General features: G+C 39.6%; 1 protein-coding gene across 1 annotated transcript in view; it reads right to left on the reverse strand.

The window, feature by feature from the left end:
• Positions 1-7317: 7317 nt before the first annotated feature.
• Positions 7318-19982, reverse strand: part of MET (MET proto-oncogene, receptor tyrosine kinase) — an 87095-nt gene continuing 74430 nt past the window's right edge. The window contains exons 13-21 of the mRNA XM_040063181.2: positions 18781-18937; positions 17823-17963; positions 15256-15486; positions 12761-12841; positions 11943-12124; positions 10272-10381; positions 8706-8871; positions 7679-7815; positions 7318-7533 (exon numbers count right to left, since the gene is read on the reverse strand). Coding sequence (XP_039919115.1) covers positions 7323-7533; positions 7679-7815; positions 8706-8871; positions 10272-10381; positions 11943-12124; positions 12761-12841; positions 15256-15486; positions 17823-17963; positions 18781-18937 — 1416 coding nt within the window. The 3' untranslated portion in view covers positions 7318-7322. The remainder of the gene's footprint in view (positions 7534-7678; positions 7816-8705; positions 8872-10271; positions 10382-11942; positions 12125-12760; positions 12842-15255; positions 15487-17822; positions 17964-18780; positions 18938-19982) is intronic.

Genomic DNA, 19982 nt, shown 5'->3' on the forward strand with positions numbered 1-19982 from the left:
GCACCCTAAAGTTTTTGGCAATAACATTTTTCACATCCTAAAGGAGGATATTCAGCTCCTTTGTGCCAGAGAGGGTCTCAATGTGTGCTTGATAATTAGAACCTGGCAAATGTTAATGCATGGTGCTTGTAGAAATGCACAGAGCCTCAGAGGCCGAGTAAGGATGACTTCCCTGTTAAATTTTAATGAATGTAAGAAAACGTTTGGCAGATAGTGATGAACCTCCAAGCAGCACCGGGCTGCATCAAAGTACTTACTGAAACAGAAAAGCACACGGAAACCAGAGGGTCTCCCTGGGCTGAATATGGCACTGAATATTACTTTCTGCTGAGGGTTTCTCCCCAGGCATTGTGTGTAGGGAGGAGGCTGCTGGCCCTTGAAAGGAAAGCACCAAAATTAATAATAACAGCAGCCAGGGAAGCAGATTTTCTTACAAAACAGAAATCTTTTCTCTTCTGTCCCCCAGGAGGTCATGGAGTGGCTACAAGTGCTTAACCTTAATCAGAAAGACTCTTTTGGTATTCTCACGGGAAGTAAATGCACCTGTAGTGTTAGTGGGTGGATGGGGGTCGCAAAAGGAAAATTCAGGTTTAGTGTCAGAGCACAGTTCTGAGGTGAGAGACTGGTTTCCATTGGGTCTGGCAGTTGTTCTGAGATCTCCCTGCTCTCTGTGAGATCACAATTTCTTGTAAATGTTTTTACTAATCGGTTTGGCACAATCCTAAGATTTCATCTGTCTTTCTTTCATGCTCGGAATACTCAGTTCATGACCTGTTTGTTAAAAAGAATGGAAATTGGAATTTTCAGGAATAGATGTTTTGCTTAGTGAGTAAAAAACCTATTATGATTTCTATTTCATTTATCTGCTCTGACCTTTTCCTCTGATATAGTATTATGGCTGAATCCCAGAAATGAAATTTCTGAAGGGAGAGTTTCATCTTTAGGTATAAAATTGAGGCCCTTTTTCAGTTTCTCACCTGTGCTGTTTTTGCTACCACAGCCTCATAATTTATTTACATAAAGCATGTAGGTCTCTTCTCCATGACTGATTTTAACACCAGAGACAGAAAATTAGGAATATGCCAAGCCTTAGCAACCCAGTGGTACTGTGTACCATTTTCCTTTGTTTTGGAAACCTTTAATATTGTTGGATGGAGTAAAAATCTTCTTTAATAGAAACAAGTGACTCTCAATGGATTAAAAACATTCCTAAATAGAGGCAAATGACTCTCAATGGTTTAGTTAATAGTGCACTCAAAAAGTTGGTGTGAAATCAACAGGAAAATTTCTATGGGGTGAGGATATCCCTCTCTATTTTTCAATGTCTTGATTGAAACAAGGCATTCAAGGCACACCCTTTTGTGTAGGGTATCTGTTATGCAATGTTTTGACTATGAGCCCCATCCACTGTTAATATTCCTGCAGTGGGAAGCCTGCCAGTGTAAGTCAGCTGCAGATCTGCAGTGTGTACCTGGTATAATCAAAACTACTAGGATGAAAAACTGAGCATGGGAAGCTTGTGAATCTGTTGACCCTTTCAAAAATGCAATATATAGCATCCCTGAGAAATCATGAGAAGTAATCAGAGGAATGTGTTACAAATCTGGTATTTAAGTTCAGATCATCATTTGACTGTGTGTTATGCTGGTTTAGATTGAAGACCCTGGTATTAATAGCAGATTGTGTTAAAACCTTGGATATTTTTTACTGACTTTACAGAGAAATCCTGAAAATTTATTGGAAAGTAAATTAAATATAAATAACTAGAATTAAAAAAAAAAAAAAAACAGTCTTGTGACCTAGCAGAATATTTTCATTCTTAGCTACTATTTTCAATGCCTTTTTCACAGAATAAAAGAATATTTAGGGTCGGAAGGGACCTCTGGAGATCATCAAGTCTGAACTTCTTCCTGAAATATACTTTGAGGTGAAACTGAGCATATATATTTTTTGTTAAGAAGTAAATGTGTCTGGAGAAAATGTGCTTTGATGTTGGGTTTTCCTGATATTTTGAAATGGCAAGAGCATATAAATGCAGATTTTAATCAGTTGAGATTGCAGAATTAACTAGGTTGGAGATAACTTTGAGTTCATCAAGTCTAACCCATGACCTATCACCACTTTGTCAACCAGACCATGGCACTGCGTGCCATATCCAGTCTTTTCTTAAACACCTCCTGGGACAGCAACTCCACCACCTTCCTGGGCAGCCCATTCCAATGCTCAGTCACCCTTTCTGTGAAGAACTTCTTCCCAATGCCCAGCCTAAACCTCCCTTGGTGCATCTTGAGACTGTGTCCTCTGGTCCTGTCTCTGGCTGCGCTGGAGAAGAGGCGGATCCCCACCTGGCCACAGCCTCCTTTCAGGTGGTTGTAGAGAGCAATAAGGTCTCCCCTGAGCCTTCTCTTCTCCAGGCTAAACAACCCCAGCTCCCTCAGCTGCTCCGCACAGGATTTGTGTTCCAGACCCTTCACCAGCCTTATTGCCCTTCTCTGGACACACTTCAACGTCTCAACATCCTCCCTAAATTGGGGTGTCCAGAATTGGACACAGCACTCAAGGTGTGGCCTCACCAGTGCTGAGTGCAGGAAAGGAATGACTTTCCTGCTGGCCACACTACTTCTGATCCGACCCAGGATGCCATTGGCCTTGGCCACCGGGGCGTGCATTGGCTCATGTTCAGTCTGCTGTCAAACGAGATGATGTGCATTGAAATATTTTTGAGTGGTAAGTATAAAATGAAATAAAGACACTAGAGAAAAAAACTTGTAGATTGGCACGGGACAGTGTGTACTGCAGTGTTTGTGGGGTACACACTTAAAATACTCTTCACAAAAGGAAACCTGTGAATTCAGTGGGAGACATCTCATGTAACTGGGAGGAAATGTGTGGAAGAAGGGTGGGGCTGACTCCTTTTGCTCCAGAAGAACCAAGAGCCCTGTGGATTTTTCTCTTCAGGTGTCACAGATACAAAATACCTTGCAAACATTAAATGCCAGATGGATGACCCTGAGGGATACAGATTCAGGTACTTCAAATTTCTTGTGGGTTGTGACTGAGTAGGGACTTGGATACCAAACACAAGTGCTGGCATTCTTGTTGGGCCATGCAGGTACTCCTTAGGATAATGAAATTCCAAGCTTCAAATGCCACCCCAGCTCTAAGTGCATCAAGAATTGTAAGGCTCTGTATGGGTACAGCCTGTGATTAGGCGAGGGGCTTCCTGTTCAAACAAACTATGCCACAGTTGTTGATGACAAATATTCGGCATGTTTCTCTGATGTATTAACGGGTAGGAGGTTGAAGAACTGTGTATTTGATTTATTGGTGCACTCTGTATTTTTAGGTTTCTGAGTTTTTTCCCCTCTATCCCACAGTTCTGCAGGTTGCTCTTCCTGTGTTACTCAGGAAAAGCATACGGACAGACTTGTCAGTTAAACAGTCAACGTGAACAGTAATAATAGCAATAGGAGCTTAAAGTATTGCAATAATTCACTTTAATAACAGGTTTATTCAGTCATAAGAACAACTATAAACATAAGTACCATTCAGTTCTTTGCAGATATATGAACTTACTAACATCAAATCTTTACCAGAATCACATATTCTTACAGGTGTCCCAGACACAACATTAACTTTATTAAGCAAAAGTTCATAAATAGTAAAAAATGTCCTCTGTTTCACATTGCAGCGTTCCTCAAGCATGTACGTACAAGTTTGGAGTAACTTCTCCAAATCTATGTGTCATAAACTTCCTTAGCTGTTTTAACAACCATAGAGATGATTTTTTTTTGCCTGCAGCAAAGCCTTTTGTCCTTGAGCAATCTAAAATTAGTATCACTCTCAGCAGACATGAAAGTTCATTTCTGAAATGAAAGTGGTGATGAAACACAATACAATATTATCTGCTCATAGCTTACCTACACACTCTGCCCTCGTTATAAATCTTTCAGTTATAACACAGTCTCCCATGAACATTATATCTCCATTATATCAGTTCTTTATCTGCATTACCTGTCTTTGAAGATCTTAAAATGGTTTGCCTGCAGCAATGGAGATATTATACTTACAGTGGAGTGTGTTTACAGTCAGTTCTTTTCCTTTTTAATATTTACACAGTATTTCTTAAGGTTGCTACAGTTTATGAATCATGTACATTGACATACATTTTCTGAAATGTTCACAGTGCTGTATTTTGTGGCCTAACCAAACTTTGTAAATGTCATTAAAAATAAACTTTTTTTTTTTAATATAAAAATAGAATACTTTATGTGTTTACACCAGCAAACCCAGTTCTATCCTATTCTAAACAAACTATACAGTAGTATGCACAGAATTCCACAGGAACAGAAATGACATGTGATGTTTGCCCTAAAGTTATAGTACTCTTCCTTAATGAATAGAAGTTTTATTTACTATCTCTTTTCAAAATTGTTTCTCTGGTCATAACTTAGCATTAAAAGTAGATAATTCACTGGGTTGTGTGATCCAAGAAGAGAGTAAAGAGGGCCTAAAGCCATTTCTTCTTTTGATCAGTCTTCTCTGCTCTTCAGGGCTGGTATGAAGAAGTTACTGATATGCCTGCTACAGTGGTGTGTTTTTAGGTCAGGGCTGCCTGCAACACCTCCGCTCCTTACTCAAGTCAGTAGCTCCACCCAAGGGTAGGTGGCAGAGCTTCAGCTGCTCACCAAGTGACTCACTAGACAGCAGCCTTCAAGTTTTAATTCTCAGAGTGATTAATTGCTTACTGAAAGAAATGGAGGCTTTTCATTTTTCAGCAAGAGATTTGTTGCTACAGACTGTTTGACTCAAAGAGATGGTTGCATGTTGGAATAATGTTGACAGTAGGAATGCTTTAAGCTAGATGTTTTTCCCTTTGCTTTTTGTACCGTCTGACTATACCAGAGAACTAGTAAGACATAGAATCATAGAATGGCCCAGGTTGGAATGGGCCTTGAAGATCATATTGTTCCAGTCCCTCTGCTGTGGGTACATTAAAGAATGTTGAAAATTCCAGGGATGGGGCATCCCTGGAATTCTCTGGACAACCTGTTCCAGTGTCACCACTCTCACACTAAAGAATTTTTCCCTAATATCTAATTTAAACCTCCTGTTTCAGTTTAAACTCATCCCCCCTTGTTCTGTCACTACATGCCTTTGTAAATAGTCTTGTTCCATCTTTCCTGCAAGTTTCCTTCAGGTACTGGAAGGCTGCAATTAGGTCACCTCAAAGCCTTCTCTCTTCCAGGCTGAACAATCCCAATTCTCCCAGCCTTTCCCCGCTGGAGAGGTGCTCCAACTCTCTAATCATCGTGGTTGATGATTGATGTCCTTCCTGGGATGGGGCCCCAGAGCTGGATGCAGCACTCCAGGTGGGGTCTCACCAGAGTGGACCAGTGGGGCAGAATCCCCTCCCTTGAGCAGCTGGCCCTGCTGCTCTTGACACAGCCCAGGATACAACTGGCTGTCTCATCTGGGAGGGCACTTTGCCTGCTCATGTCCAGCCTCTCATGCACCCCAGGTCCTTCTTGGCAGGGCTGCTCTGGATCTGTTCCTTTCCCAGCCTTTGGTTGGTGCAGGGGTTGCCCTGACCCAGCTGCAGCACCTTGCACTTGGACCTGTTAAAACCCATGGCATTCCCACCAGCCCACTCCTTGAGCTTGTCTGGGTTCCTCTGGATGGCATCCCATCCTTCAGGTGTGTCAACTGCACCACTCGGCTTGGTGTCATCTGCAAATTTGCTGAGGGTGCACCTGCACCCTTTGTCTATGTCATTAATGAAGATGTTAAATAACACTGGTCCCAGTGCTGACCCCTGAGGGGCACCACTTGTCACTGATGGCCATTGGGACTCTGAGCCATTGACCACTATCCTCTGGATGTAACTGTCCAAAAAACTTCTTATCCATCTAATGCTCCACCCATCAAATCCATCTCTCTCCAGTTTAGAGAGGACGTTGTGGGGGGCCATGGCAAAAGCTTTACAGAAGCCCAGATAAATTACATCTGCACACTTCCCCCTTTCCACTGGTGAAGTCACTACATCATAGAAGGCCACTAGGCTGGTCAGGAAGGACTTGCCCTTGGAGGAGCTCTGCTGGTGTCTTGAATTCTGGTGAAGGACTGCCCTGTCCTTCATGTGCCTTCTAGGAGGATCTGTTCCATGACCTTCCCAGGCACAGAGCTGAGGCTGACAGGTTGGTGGTTCCCAGGGTTGTTCTTTGTTCTCTTCTTAAAGATAGGTACACTGTTCCCCTTCTTCCAGTCACCTGGGACTTTTCCTGACTGCCATGACTTTTTGAATATCATGGAGAGCATCTTGGCAGCTGCATCAGCCAATTCCTTTAGAACTCTGGGATACATTTCATCAGGTCCCATAGACTTGTGTACATTCAGGTTCCCTGGGTGGTCATGAACCTGGTCTTCGCTTACAGTGGGAGAGGCTTTGCTCTCCCAGTCCTCATCCTGTTGTCCGTCCTTTCAAGAGGAGTGGGAAGAAATGTTGCCATTGAAGACCGAGGAAAGAATGTTAAGTACCTCAGACCTCTCCTCATCCATCAGCATTGTTCAACAGAGGTGGAACACCTTCTTTGGCCTTACTTTTCCAATTAACATACCTGTAGAAGCCCTTTCTGTTATTCTTTGCATCCCTTGCCAGGTTCAGTTCCAGTTTTGTCTTGGCCTTCCTCACCCACTCCTTACTCAATCATACTTTTGTATACTTATTTTACTGCACGCTGTTTCTTGATTTTGATTTCTGTTAAGACACCATGAGGCTGCTATCTTGCCTGCCTAGGTTCTTAGAAACCTTGTTGATGTAGTTCAAAAATCCAAAGTTTTCCCCATGTGGAGTGAAAATGCATTTTAAACTCCTGTAATTTTCATTGCATTTCTTGACCTTTTGTGTGAAAACTGTTTCTGCACTGCTTGCTATCCTAAAGTACATGCACAGTATCAGTCCTTCCAGCCATACTGAGTGATATTCTACTTTCATGGCATTAATGATGAATCTTCATTCTTGGGTCTGAGCACACATTAATGACAGTTTATGGGAACTAGCTCTGGATGGTAGCACACCATATTTCCATTTGGTAAATTGATGGCATTCTCCAAATACTTGGAAATTACTGTGATGGTTTATGGAATCCTGTATCCTTAAACAATATGATATTGTGTCCTTTTACTAGTGCAACTTGGGCAACAACATAAATATGTGCAACAGTGTTCTCACAAAGACCGGGCAGTAAAAATTAGTGGACAAAATGTGTTGCTTTTTGTTCATACAACTTAGAATGGATTTTCCTTAATTTCAGACATACCCATCATGTGTCAACATCCACGTCTGTGTTGTCTTGTGATGATAGAAGAGAAGGATAGGGAGCAATGCACTTCACATTGACATAAGTAGCATTGACATGAACATAGTGTTCCCCAATAAAAGTGGAGAAGATTGTTGATATTTTTGAAACAAGTTCAGAAAATGCTGGACGCATCTCAGGTTTTGGATGCCAGCACTTCAGCATGACTTCGTACCTGCCATTCAAATAAAAGAAGTGTCCAGTTATGAAATCACATAGAAAGAAAAAAAAAAACCCCGCAACTTTCTCTTTCCTCTCACAATTGCTATAGTGCCAGAATCATCAGCATTTTTAGAAGCCTTTGCAAACTATTTACTTACAGTGGATCAGGGCAGTATTCAGGTTGCAGCAGCCTTCTTCCTTGTAGTAAGTAAACAGTTATATCAAAAGAATTTACATCAGGATAAGGTGGTGCTCCTCGTGTCATAAGTTCCCATAACAATACACCAAAGGACCACTAAGAAAACAAATAAATAAATAAAAAGTTAAAGGGTTGGAGGGCTTTACATTCCTGTCTTAGAAGATGGTTTGAGAGATGTAAGCATTCAACTGCATGGATTTTCCCTTTGAAAAGTTGTTTTACTGCATTCAGCTTTCTTTTAAGTGGGCTAATAAATGCTGTAGGGACTTGAGGAGTCACTTAAATAAGAGCCAGAGAATCCCGTCTAAGTAAATGAAAGAAAATAAAAGCCTATAGGCCTGCTACTTTGCTGGTATAAATTGGCAGACCTCTTTTGAGGTTAATGGAGCTTTGCCAGTTTATACGAACTGATGATCTAACTCTGTGTAAATACGTGCTGAAGACAATATACATGGTGAAAATTCTATCCATCACAGGTCTGTCTGAATCTGGATTGAATGGAGAGCTAAAATACAAAGCAATCCAGCCAACTGACTTCATCGTTACTATTTTTTCTTCATAAATTGCCAGGTAATACTTGAGATTGCTGTAGGCAGCCAGTAAGTATTTATAAAGCAAATAAAGTCTTTTAGAGAACTTTTACAAGTCTCCAAGTTAACCTGTTCTGTCAAGCTTTCCAGAGCCCCTCCCATAGCAGCAGGGTTCAGCTCCAACCTGGCTTCTTGGAATGTCCTTAGTTTCCCTTGGAACAGGGTTAAACTCCTAATTCTTTCCTGAGAAGTAAGATATAATCAGGTCAACAACTTCTTGCTTTGTGATTGGAACTTTCTGGATGTAGAAAGACTCTTTTATTCTCATGTGAACAAAAGCTAGATTCAAATATAAGTTTTGATTTGGAGTTTTTCCATTAATTACATACTAGAAAGATGCCTCAGGCAATATAAAAGAAATAAATAGGTGATACAAAAAATATGTTTGTACATTACCACATCTGACTTTGTTGTGAACTTCTGAGTTTGTAAACTTTCTAAAGCCATCCATTTCACTGGCAGTTTAGCTCCTGTTTTATTGTGCACACTGTAGTATTCTTTATCATAGACATCTCTGGCAAGACCAAAATCAGCAACCTTGACAGTGAATTTTTCATCCAACCTAGAGAAATGAGAAAAGGTATTATTTGCAACTGAGCCGGCAAGATTTACCGTGTTGGTGAATTATAATGACTGACTTGCATTTTTGAGACAGTGACTTTGGATAGCAGTACTTTATTTGGGATCTATGAAGTAATGTAACACTGAAACAAGAGTGCAGCAAAGTGTATTTGACACCCATTTAACACAGTGAATGAACTCAGGAAATGACTGATGTTGTTTTGATAATACAATTTGAATTACAGTTATTTTAAAACAATTGCTATGTATAAAAAGATTTTTGCTAATTGCCTGTATATCCTGTTTGAGTTCTACATCATTCCTTCCACAGCTGTTTTCTCTTCTGTATCCTTAAAACCTGCTCATTTTTATTTTCAATTCAATGCATCACCTTTCCTTCTTACTCTCGGTTTTGGTAAGGAAGGATTAGCTGTTCCTTCCTCACCTGAGGAAGAGACAGTAGGCCAAAGGGAATGTCCTGCTGCCACTATTTGGACTTTGATTAGATGAACGAGGTCTTTCATTCAGTAACCATTTCATTCAGTAAGCATTTCTTATTAGAAAATCTAAAAATCTGCTTGTGGCTTTTTTCATCCCATAAAAAAGCCAACACCTCTAAGAAAATGTTCTTTTTCAGAGGCTGTTCAGCTGCACAGGTGTGCGCCCTTGAAAAAAGAATAAGACATCTGATGTCATGGGTTAATGACCTTTTTGCAGCCAGAGTTCCAGTTTCTGATGTGCTAAAAATAAACTTTAATGTTTAAGGCTGTGCCTCATTAATTCACAACATCAGTGATAAATCAGCATAATCATACTGGTAACTCCTGTATCAGTTCATCTTTGTGGGAACTGAACTGTCTGGTTTCCCAGACACTAGTAAGATTCTTTGAATGTTAATTTGTGTGCCTAGTTGAGCCAAAGTAAGCTCATACTCATGTAATGAAAGACTACTGTCAGGAGGTCTCACTGGTGTTTCTTTGTGTTCCTGTTTTTCTCACAAAGTTCCCCTGTGTTCTCCTCCCTCCTGGTTAGGTGTGGCAGCAGAGACATGCTGCTTCTGAAGAGGCTAGGTGGAAGCACAGCAAGTTGAGGCAACAGCAGTTTAACTTCCCTTAGGAGATGCCTTTTAAACTCTAACCAATGATTTTGAGAGGCTACACTTTCACCTCAGCTTTCTTATTTCTCACACTCAAAAAGGCTTATGTGTAAGAAATGAGCCCTTAGCAAGATGAGTAGCTCATCAGTATGCAAGACAAACATCAGTATAATTGCAGAGCAATGAAAAAACCACCATCTTTTGACTAAAAAATAGCAGAATCCGGGACACTTCAGTTTATCTCATCTCACTGTTATACACAGAAGAGTGTGGTAATGTGGCTCAAAGTAGATGTTTGTACTTACATACAGTTTCTTGCTGCCAAATCTCTATGGACAAACTTTTTACTTGCAAGGTATTTCATTCCTTTTGCGACCTGAAGGCCAAATCCAATTAAATCTTTTACTGTTGGATTCTGTAAAATACAAACATTTATGATAAAATGAATGCAGAAGCTTTCATAAAGCAAGCATCAGACTGCTTTATGCTGTAAGTTTTTAGGTTTTACACACCTCTCCTGCCACTAAAATGATCAAGAAAGGTTGGTGCTTCCTGTGAAACTGGTTTAAGTTAAGGTCAACTTCTTGCCCCCAGTGAGAAAACACACTATAAGAAAACAGAAGAGTTGACATTCCCCAGAAGAGTAGAGTTTGCAGCATAAGCAGCATAACCTGGCCTGGGAAGTGGAACAGTATGCTGAAACCTTGGCAATCACCCATGATATACAAAATTCACTTATGTGGACTTAAGAGTAGTAGCATGTAACTCAGGAGAAGATACTAACTATGAACTTAGAGATCAGCAGCTGGAGGTGACCAAGAAAAGAGAAAGGCCTATTTGAGACAAAATAGGTGCATCGGTATGATGTCATGAAAAAGGCATATGAGGCCTTAGCAGTTACCAGAGGAAGAGTTTTGGCAATGATTGATAACTCATTTTACTTGTCTGCATGGTGAGATGATACTCAAAATATTAAAAAACAAAGTAAGTATAAACATATACATGTAAATTTTCATGGGCAATCATAGGACTTGTTATAATCATGTGACTTGTAATAGTAAGGATCCTACAGATTTCTGTGGTTTTGATATTGCTCCTTATAATTTTCTTCTGTGGAACAATCTGATTCAACTGTGGTCATTATTCTATTTATTTCAGAAAGGACCACGGTACTATTTACAGACAAGGGCCCTGGTGCTTGTAGAATGAAAGAAGCTCAAATGGGAGCAGGTCCCAGCCTCAGAAAGCTTAACTCGTCCAAAATTTTGTCGAAATGCTTTTTTTTTCTTTTTAATTGAACTGGCTATTGCTGATTGCCATAAAAGCAAGGACAAAATCCTATTGTTTCTAACACTGTGAAGCAGGTGAAACTACAGTGTAAACTGGGCTTACATTGCCTACAGTAGGATCTGTGGTCTCCTACTTGAGAGAAACAGTGAGGCACACTGAAGAATCTACAGTCTTTCAATGGAAATGGGGAAGAGAGTATTCATAGGTTGCATAACAGTTCCTGATTTTCTTTCTTAAGAAGAAAAAATATTGATAATAAATGGACTGTGACACTAGCTGGACATGGAGTTCCCCTACCTAGGAGTTGTAAGAGCAGATGTTGATGACTGGCACAGCTGTGCTGAAGTCAACAGATATGTACCAGTTGAACCAGCCCACCAGACTGGGCCCCTGGACATAGATCTCATAAACACATTTGTTTATAAAGAGGCTTATGGATGGGAAATAAGAAATACTTATTGCTGATAATTTCTGGGAAACATTCTAGAGAGGAATTTGAGGGGGAGGGGAAGGAGTGGCAGTGCTTTGGCTGGGCTCGATGCCAGACTAAGCAAGTGCTAAAGGTTAAGGTGTAGTAACAGCAGTAAGTTGCAGACGTAATGTAATTATGAGAGCTGGTAACATGTGGTGGTGGAGCAGGGCGTGGCCAGATTTGCATTACTGTTTATACCTCACCAGGTACTTACGTGAGTCTCATTCCTAATGAAATTTCGAAGATCTCCATGTTTCATGTATGGAAGAACGACTAAAGGGGATCCTTCGTTGGGCAAACAGATTCCCAGGAGCGACAGAACATTGGGATGAGTGAAATCTTTCATGATTATTCCTTCTTTCAGAAACTGAGATACTTCTTCCAGGTCTGTAATCCCTGAGAAATCCAGTAATAAAAGGAGTTAATTAAAAGAAACAGAAACAAACTAGGGTTCATTACTCTGTACCATGTCATTGCACAACAAAGTGATAATGAGAGACTACAAACATGCTCTCCACCTTCCACATTACAACCAGGTTATGTACATTGGTTTTCCACCAATAACCAAATACACGCTGTTGGTGATTTTAATTCTGTTTGATTTTAATTCTGTTTCTCTATTTCTTATTTTGAATGATTTAAAATTCAGTAACAACACTTGAGTAAAGTCCTTAATAAATGTTGTTATAGTATCTTACTGTTTTTCCAGCAGCTTTGCCCGCTCTTCAGCAATTTAACTTCCAAACCCAAATCTTCAGTACTCAGTAGAATTAAAAAATGACGCTACCTTTCCCTTATTTTCCAGCAGTCTTTTCTTTGTAGAGGAAATATATGGACATTTCATTTGATGTAAAAATATATGCCAATGAGCTGTGGTAATCTGAAGTAACTGAAATTGCTCAAAAGATAAATCCGATTCAGCTGCAACTAAGAATCTTTGTTTGTGAATGTATACTTCCCTGAAATTTATTGATTCACCCCAGTTATCTTTTGAATTAATAGTAATGTCTCACTATTAAACACGTGACTCACTATTCAGTGACTTCACTGCACAATGAATTTTCCTGCTATCATTATCCAGCAATGTCCCATGGTACACACAGCCAAAATGTCCTGTGTAAAGAAATGAGGAATATTAGCTTGAAGAAGTAAAATTAGCTTTCTGGTATTTTCCATAATTGGGTAGCAATTATACTGTAAGAAAGTGATCACACTCCATTTCTGTCCAATTCCCAACACTTGTAATATATACTTCCTAACTAACATATTAAAATAAATGGAATAGAACCATTACATAAAACCACCATTCATAAAAATCACCATTATATAAAACCACCATTACATAAAATGAAAACTCTATTTGCAGCATAATTGGTATTTCTTGGCCTAAATGGAGAGTATAAATAATGACAAGGCTGGCGCCACAGATATTTCATGTTTTTGTAATGACTGTGCACACAAAACCCATGTCAGCCCATTCCCATCATCTTTTCCTGTGACACAGGCGTCAAAGGAGGACACCTGGAAGGCACAGGGAGCAGTTAGGAGCCAACACGACCACTGGATTGGTGGTTGCCAGTGATCTGCAAGCCCATGCTAAGTGGTCCACTGGACTGAATAAACTTGATGCATCTGGTGTGTCTTATGGAAAGGACAGCCACTCTGGGATTACAGTCACTCAGGTCTTGCTATTCCATGGAAAATGTTGAATGTTAAAAGTGATGTGTCGGCCATGGATGGTTTGGGAGTTGCTCTACTGATCACAGACTGATGACACTACTTGGCAGTTTTTTCTATGGCCTAGTTCCAAGTATAAAATATCACTAAAAGTTGATGAACAAAATTTGCCTTCTTTCTCATGGTCTAAGCAGTGAAATGAACTGCCAGGGACACAAAAATACTATGCTTTCCTGCCAAGCAAATGATGTTGTCTTACTTACCAAAACTTACTATGAGAAGTCAGGTTTACCAGTTTGGGAAACAGTGAAGTTTGAGCACCAGGCTCACGCAATAATTTCTCCAAATCAAATTATGTATGTACAATTTTGGCTTTCTTTCACAGATGAACTATTTACTGGACACTTTAAAAATACTAATATTTGCAGTTAGAAAGCAAATTTTTTTCCTTAAATCTGAGTTCTACAGAGAACAAGACAATCTGATTAATTTTACTGTGTTCCAGTCATAAGCTCTGGTTAGAGCTCAGTTGGCTTTGCTTTTGGCTTGATGTAAAATTAATCCAAAGTTTGTTTTATAAAAGCAACAAAAATCCCATCAGACCACAGATTGCTTGGAGCTGGGCACAAATCCTAAATCTTGGATTGGGTGTGTCTAAAATATTTTGGGGTTTGGCCCATTTCTGGTTAGAAAGGAGAAAATTTTAAACAGTTAATTATCTTGGTGTCATTCCAGATTTTTTTCAACAGTTAAGAAATGGGAAATTACTTGGAGTTTTCCAAAACAAAAAAGAGAAGAAAAAGTCCCACCCTTGCTTTAGGGATGATGAAGTGTAATACAGAGAAGTGAAACACACTGACTGTTTGTTTGATTTGTGGCTCTTGTCCTGCAGAAGAGGCATTCAGAGTATAATTTATAGCAATTTTTTTATTTGAGTATTCTGATACTCAACAAGAGACCTCTCATGAATGATCTGTAGAAATACTGAAAATCCAGTTTGTACTTTGGTTACTAATAGGTACTCAATCATACAGAGTCTAAAAATGTCCCTTACAGAAATACTGGCTTGGACTATGAAAGGTGAAAGGAACTTGCTTAAGAAGATGTAGAGGAATAGGTGTGATGAGAGAAATTTAGAAAAATAGGAGACTTGCTAAATTAGGGACAAAAGTAAGGGGAAGTGAATCAGGAGCTACATATTTCTGCAGCTGGCATGAGAGGAATGAGGTGATATGAAGAGCATTTGCTGGGAGGAAACAGGCGGCAAATTCCTCAGAGCTGGTGGAAACTCGAGAAGGGAAAAGGGGTGTGGGCATTTCACCTAGGCCATGGGGACTTTTACTGTGTACACTAATGGCTGCAGAAGTCTGCTATGTCATGTAGCAATCCTGAGAGATAATAGGCTCTAAGTTTAAGGTCACTTGTGTTCCTGCCTCGGCATCCCCTGCCATTTAGGTGAGTGCCTTAGGTTTCACATAATATCCTGTGACAGATTCACTCTCATACCACAGCCTCATGGATCAGAAGTCCTGGCTGAGCTTTCTGTAGCAGGGAAAAGGGTGAGAGTGGGGCAGTTGGAGGGGGACCAGCAAGTCCATGAATTCAAAAGAGCCTTGTTAGTTGGCAGACCCCTTCCCCCTGATGGCGTCTTCTCCAACTGGTCAAACGCACTGACTTCAAAGGAAAGCCCCTTAATTTCCCCCTTGATTCAATGCATGGCATGCAATGCTATAAAAGCTAAAAAGCTTGAAAAAAATAATCTCTGTATAGACACCTTATTCAGAATGGTTTATAATGAGTGGATGTGCAAAAAGAGGAGCAGTTTACAACATAAGAGTTGCAGCACCTACCTCTTCCTATTACTTCACTGAAGTGCACAATCAGACTGTCGGCACCAATAACCACATGCTGCACTTCTTTGACGAGGTCAGGATTTAAGGCACTGATGTCAATGTGGACATTAGTTTGGAGGAGTGGACTGGCTAAATCTGAGTCTCCACTAGACAGAATCGGGGAGAGGTCAGAGTGAGGATACTGGGCAGGTCTGCACGATCCATTCTGAGACATGCTTGGAAACTGATCTGCAAAATGAACAGAAATTGTTATAATCCTTTCAAACTTCTCCTTGAAAAATGAATAGTTTTATTGCATTGGTAACCAAGGTTTGATTTTATCAGTTTGGAAGTGGCTTGGCTTTACAGAAGTTTTGGTCACAAAGGGAAAATGAAAATATGCATTGGTAATCTGCCAACCTTCAGAAAAACCATATCACTAGAAACTTATGCTTGTCTCAGCTCTACTTTTATGAAGTAAATGGCAAAAATTCCACTTTTCTGAGGGGATGGAATGAAGCCCTGTCACTTCTTGCCAAATAGAGGTTATAGCATTTCTAGCAGGGAGTAACAAGAGTAAAACAGAAAAATTACAGCAGTATTGAGGAGGAGGTAGTGAACAATTAAAAACATGAAGCTTTTCATTATTGTCATGTTCTAATTTGGTAGGAAACTTCAAACTTCATTAAGGTTTCCAAAGTGCTGGTGACTAGGTATATTTATCCAATGGTAAATATTCAACCAGGGAAATGTCTAGAGGTGATTCATATCCTGTAACTGCTGAAGATAATACAGTTGGTGCTACTCATGAAAATAACATGAGCCATCTGATATAGCAGCAACTAAAACATTTCAGTAAATCCAGGAGTATCTGAGATTCTTTTTTTTTTACCAACAGCATGTTGTTCAGGTATTTCAAATTGGTTTTTTTTTAAAACCTTTTTCCTAGCATTTTGTGTGACTGAATGAAAGAACTATGTTCAGTTTGTACCAATTTCAGTCTGGAATTATTTCAGTGGAGTCTATGAGCTGAATTTGGTCCAGGGTCAAAACCAAAAAAAGGGCAGTAAATTTACCGACAGAAATTATCAGGTATTTTATTACAAAAAGTAAAATAAATTGTACAGACATGCTTTATTTATTTCTGCATAAAACTTTTGAAATTTTTATAAAGTGCTTTTATTACTCTGGGTGCTGAGAAATACTCTTATTTTATCTAGGAGCAAAAATACCAACTCCTACAACTTACAAATGAGATTATTTGTAACTAAGGGCAAAAATCTGTTTAATAAACACAATAAAATAATCTAGCCATGGCTGCAAAATAATTTTTGCATCTGCTAAATGTAAACCTGCATTTTTCTAATGTTTATTTTATTTTATTCTTTGATAATATTGACATTGACATTGCTACAGGAGCATTAGATGAACACATGCCTTTCTTGGATGTACTCTCCACTGTGGTTTGCCAGTACACAGTGGTTGAAGGACCACTGTGGATTGACCTTCCAGCAAGGATTTTTGCATAGTATTGTCTCATGAACCACTTTCCCTCTTAACCAGTGACGGGCTTTCCTTTCCCTTTAGAAATTTTTCAATCAAGAAACTTCCTGTACGAGCTGGTGGCAGCAATTAAAGAATAATAGGGGAAGCTGGGAAGATAGCTCTGTGATTGGGCCTTGCAAAGGTGGAGTAAAGCTTTGGAGTTCTTTCTAGTGTATTGTATACAGCAGCACCTGAAATAGTACAAGACTATGTCTATACCAAGACTAACAGGTATCTGTGATATCCCACTGCCCATAATGTAGTAACTCCTAATAGATAAAGGCTCATCACAGAACACAGTCTCTGCATATGTTAAAGAAGCCTATCATGGTGTAAGTGTAGCAGACTGCTCTTCTGAAAAGTACCCACTTTAAAATCATATTATACAGCACAAAAATATATTTGGCATAGGATTATTCTTCCCTGAGACTGGCATAACAGTGCACATGGACCTCCATTCAATTTGTCACAGTCTTAATATCTTTTTATCCTAATGTTTTAAAATTAACATTTCTGCACTATGCAATTTTCCATTTTACAGGAGGGGCATTAACAGACAAAAGAATATCAGTTTACAAAACTCCATGTCCCATGTTGGGCCAACAGAACTGCTTTATTATAACTGTAGGAAGTCACTGAGGCACACTAAAACTATGGCCACTCGATGTTAATCATTAAAATCAGTATTTTCAGAGGTGGTTTGCACATGGTGTGATGGATCTTATGACAACACAGAGTCACTATATACACTAGCTCCTAATAACTTGTGGAGTATACTTACAGAGAGTTTTTTACAAATCATATTTTATTTATTCCTTCAGCCTGAGTAAAAATCCTTTGCACCTTAATCTTGGGAAGCACCTGAGAAGCTCAGTTAAAATAGCAAGCCTCTGAACACATGAGAGTCCCAAAAATGCACACACAGACAAATCAGTTGAGAAACTGAAATTAGGATACTGATCAAAATAGCTATCATCTGAAGACATATGAAAGTCAAGATATGAAAATATCCTCCATATTGATTCCTAATAGAGGCATACCTTCTAGAAAAGTTGATCTGTAGTCTACAGATTCGCTTGAAACCATTTCTGTTGTTGGACTTACACTCCTTGCACTCACCAGCCTGTCCAGGTGAGGAGTGTGCACTCTGCCATCATAACGAACCAGGTCGCTTCCCAGATCTGAAGGGGGATGAGAAAGCAATATTAGAAAACCCTCATGGTTTTAGCATGCCAATATTGATTTAAGTATTTATTTAAATTTAGATATTCTGCTCTGCTGGGTAGAGGGTCAGGTTGTTGCTCTGGCATATGTGCAGGACTCGAAATTGAGCTATTTTTACAGTGCAAGATTTGCTGAAAAAAATCTTGTGTTGAAGACCCACTCTTAGCTCTACTGGAAGATCAAAGACATCTCTGAAGACTCTAGGGCCAGCTTCATGATCTGACTGTGATAGTGCATCCGGACAAAGCTTGGTTATACACTAGCTCCCCCCCTCCTCCCACCTTACATAGTGTGGCAGCTCCCACTGGAAGGAAACCCAGCCACAGGGGCCAGAGAAGAACCAGAGTCTGACCAAGTTCCTGATTTGGGGTAAAAAGAGACCAGGAGACTGCAGCGCTCTGTGTCTTGCACAACTCAGGCACAGCCTGGAGGAATGCAAGGCAAATGGATGAAGTTGAAGTACTCGTGATTCCACACATTTCATTTACTTATCCCCTCTTCCAAAGCTGATTAGGGAAAAGAAATTAGTGAGTTTTCCTAATAGCTCAGAGTTCCTCAGAAATCCTTCTGCTTAAGGCATAATATGGCCCTTCACCCAGCTCAGGCTCTTGCCAAGCAGTGAAATGCAGCTAAACATTCGGACTTGATTGTGAAACCTCTGCTGACAGGTTACAACAGAGCAATGCATGGCAGTTAAGTAAAGCATAAAATTATGTCAGTTTTAAAAATCTAAGGTAATAATGGAATTATTTGATGGGATTGACTATGACCAACCTTTAATTTGTTTCTTCTTTCTTCTCCAGAAGAAAACCACCAAAAAGATAAAAATTAAGATTGATGTTGAAAGAATTCCAGCAATTAGTCCCGTGAAGTTCTGATCTTGCCGGATCAGCACTTTTCCGATAACTGTTGACAAAACTTCTTGCTTCCACTGAAATAACAAAGAAAAGAAACAGTGTAATAATTTCCAAAGACAAGTAAAAACTAGATTATTAGTACTAAAGTATGAGCTGATATGTCCCATATGTATTAAATCTTCATTTTTTTGATGATGTACTGCAGTAAGACACTGTGAGTGGATAAATTGTTATATTGCTGTACATGAAAACAGATCTACATGTTTATGGCTCATTTCTCACCTTCAAGAGCTCTGTGGTGACACAGCTTTGTATCTGATACACCGCACACACAGCATGTACTCAGATGCACTCTGGATAACAGAGTTCCACTGTTACCAGGTGCTAATTCAAAATGTTGAATTCATACTTTTAACTCATATGGTGCACAGAATGGGCCTATGGCTATATAGGCTGAGATATACATAAAAAAAAAATAGCCCAACTGTCTTTAATGTGTGTTCTTCTGGCATAAATATGCTGTAACATCAAACTCACTCTCTTGTTGACAGTGTGCTTGCATTTTAGTTCCCAAGGTCACGTGAGCCTGTCCCTTGCCAGCTTCTAGCTTGCTGACAGTTTAAAGAAACAAAACAAAACAAAAAAACCAACCCCCTAAACCAACAACCAACCAAACACCAAGTCAAATAACAAGGAAAAACTGTTTTAGACCACACAGCACTAGCTCAGTCAGTTGGAATGCATTTGGCCATCTTTTCCTCTTGTGGAATTCATCCCTCTGGGTACTATAATGATTGATTTGCCCGTCAAAAGAGCAAATTTTCTTCTTCACTGGGCACACTACAATTTCTGACTCTCCTTGCCAGTAAACAAGTAGAAACCTTATTTAACCCCTTCATATTTTGTTCTTTTCTGTGCATGAAACATGTCCCACACATCTGTTTCTTAGAGGTTAAGAAAATATTGCATAGTAGAACTAACTGAATGTGATGTTAGTCCTGGTTGCATATGTAAAAATACATCATATTAACTGAAGGCAACCTGTGCACAAATAGTATATGAAACTAGGCACTTAGCAGTCTGGGAGACTTAGACCAAAAGGAGAGCTGCATCTAATTT

Source organism: Hirundo rustica, chromosome 4 (assembly GCF_015227805.2).
Source record: "Hirundo rustica isolate bHirRus1 chromosome 4, bHirRus1.pri.v3, whole genome shotgun sequence".
NCBI classification, from domain to species: domain Eukaryota; kingdom Metazoa; phylum Chordata; class Aves; order Passeriformes; family Hirundinidae; genus Hirundo; species Hirundo rustica.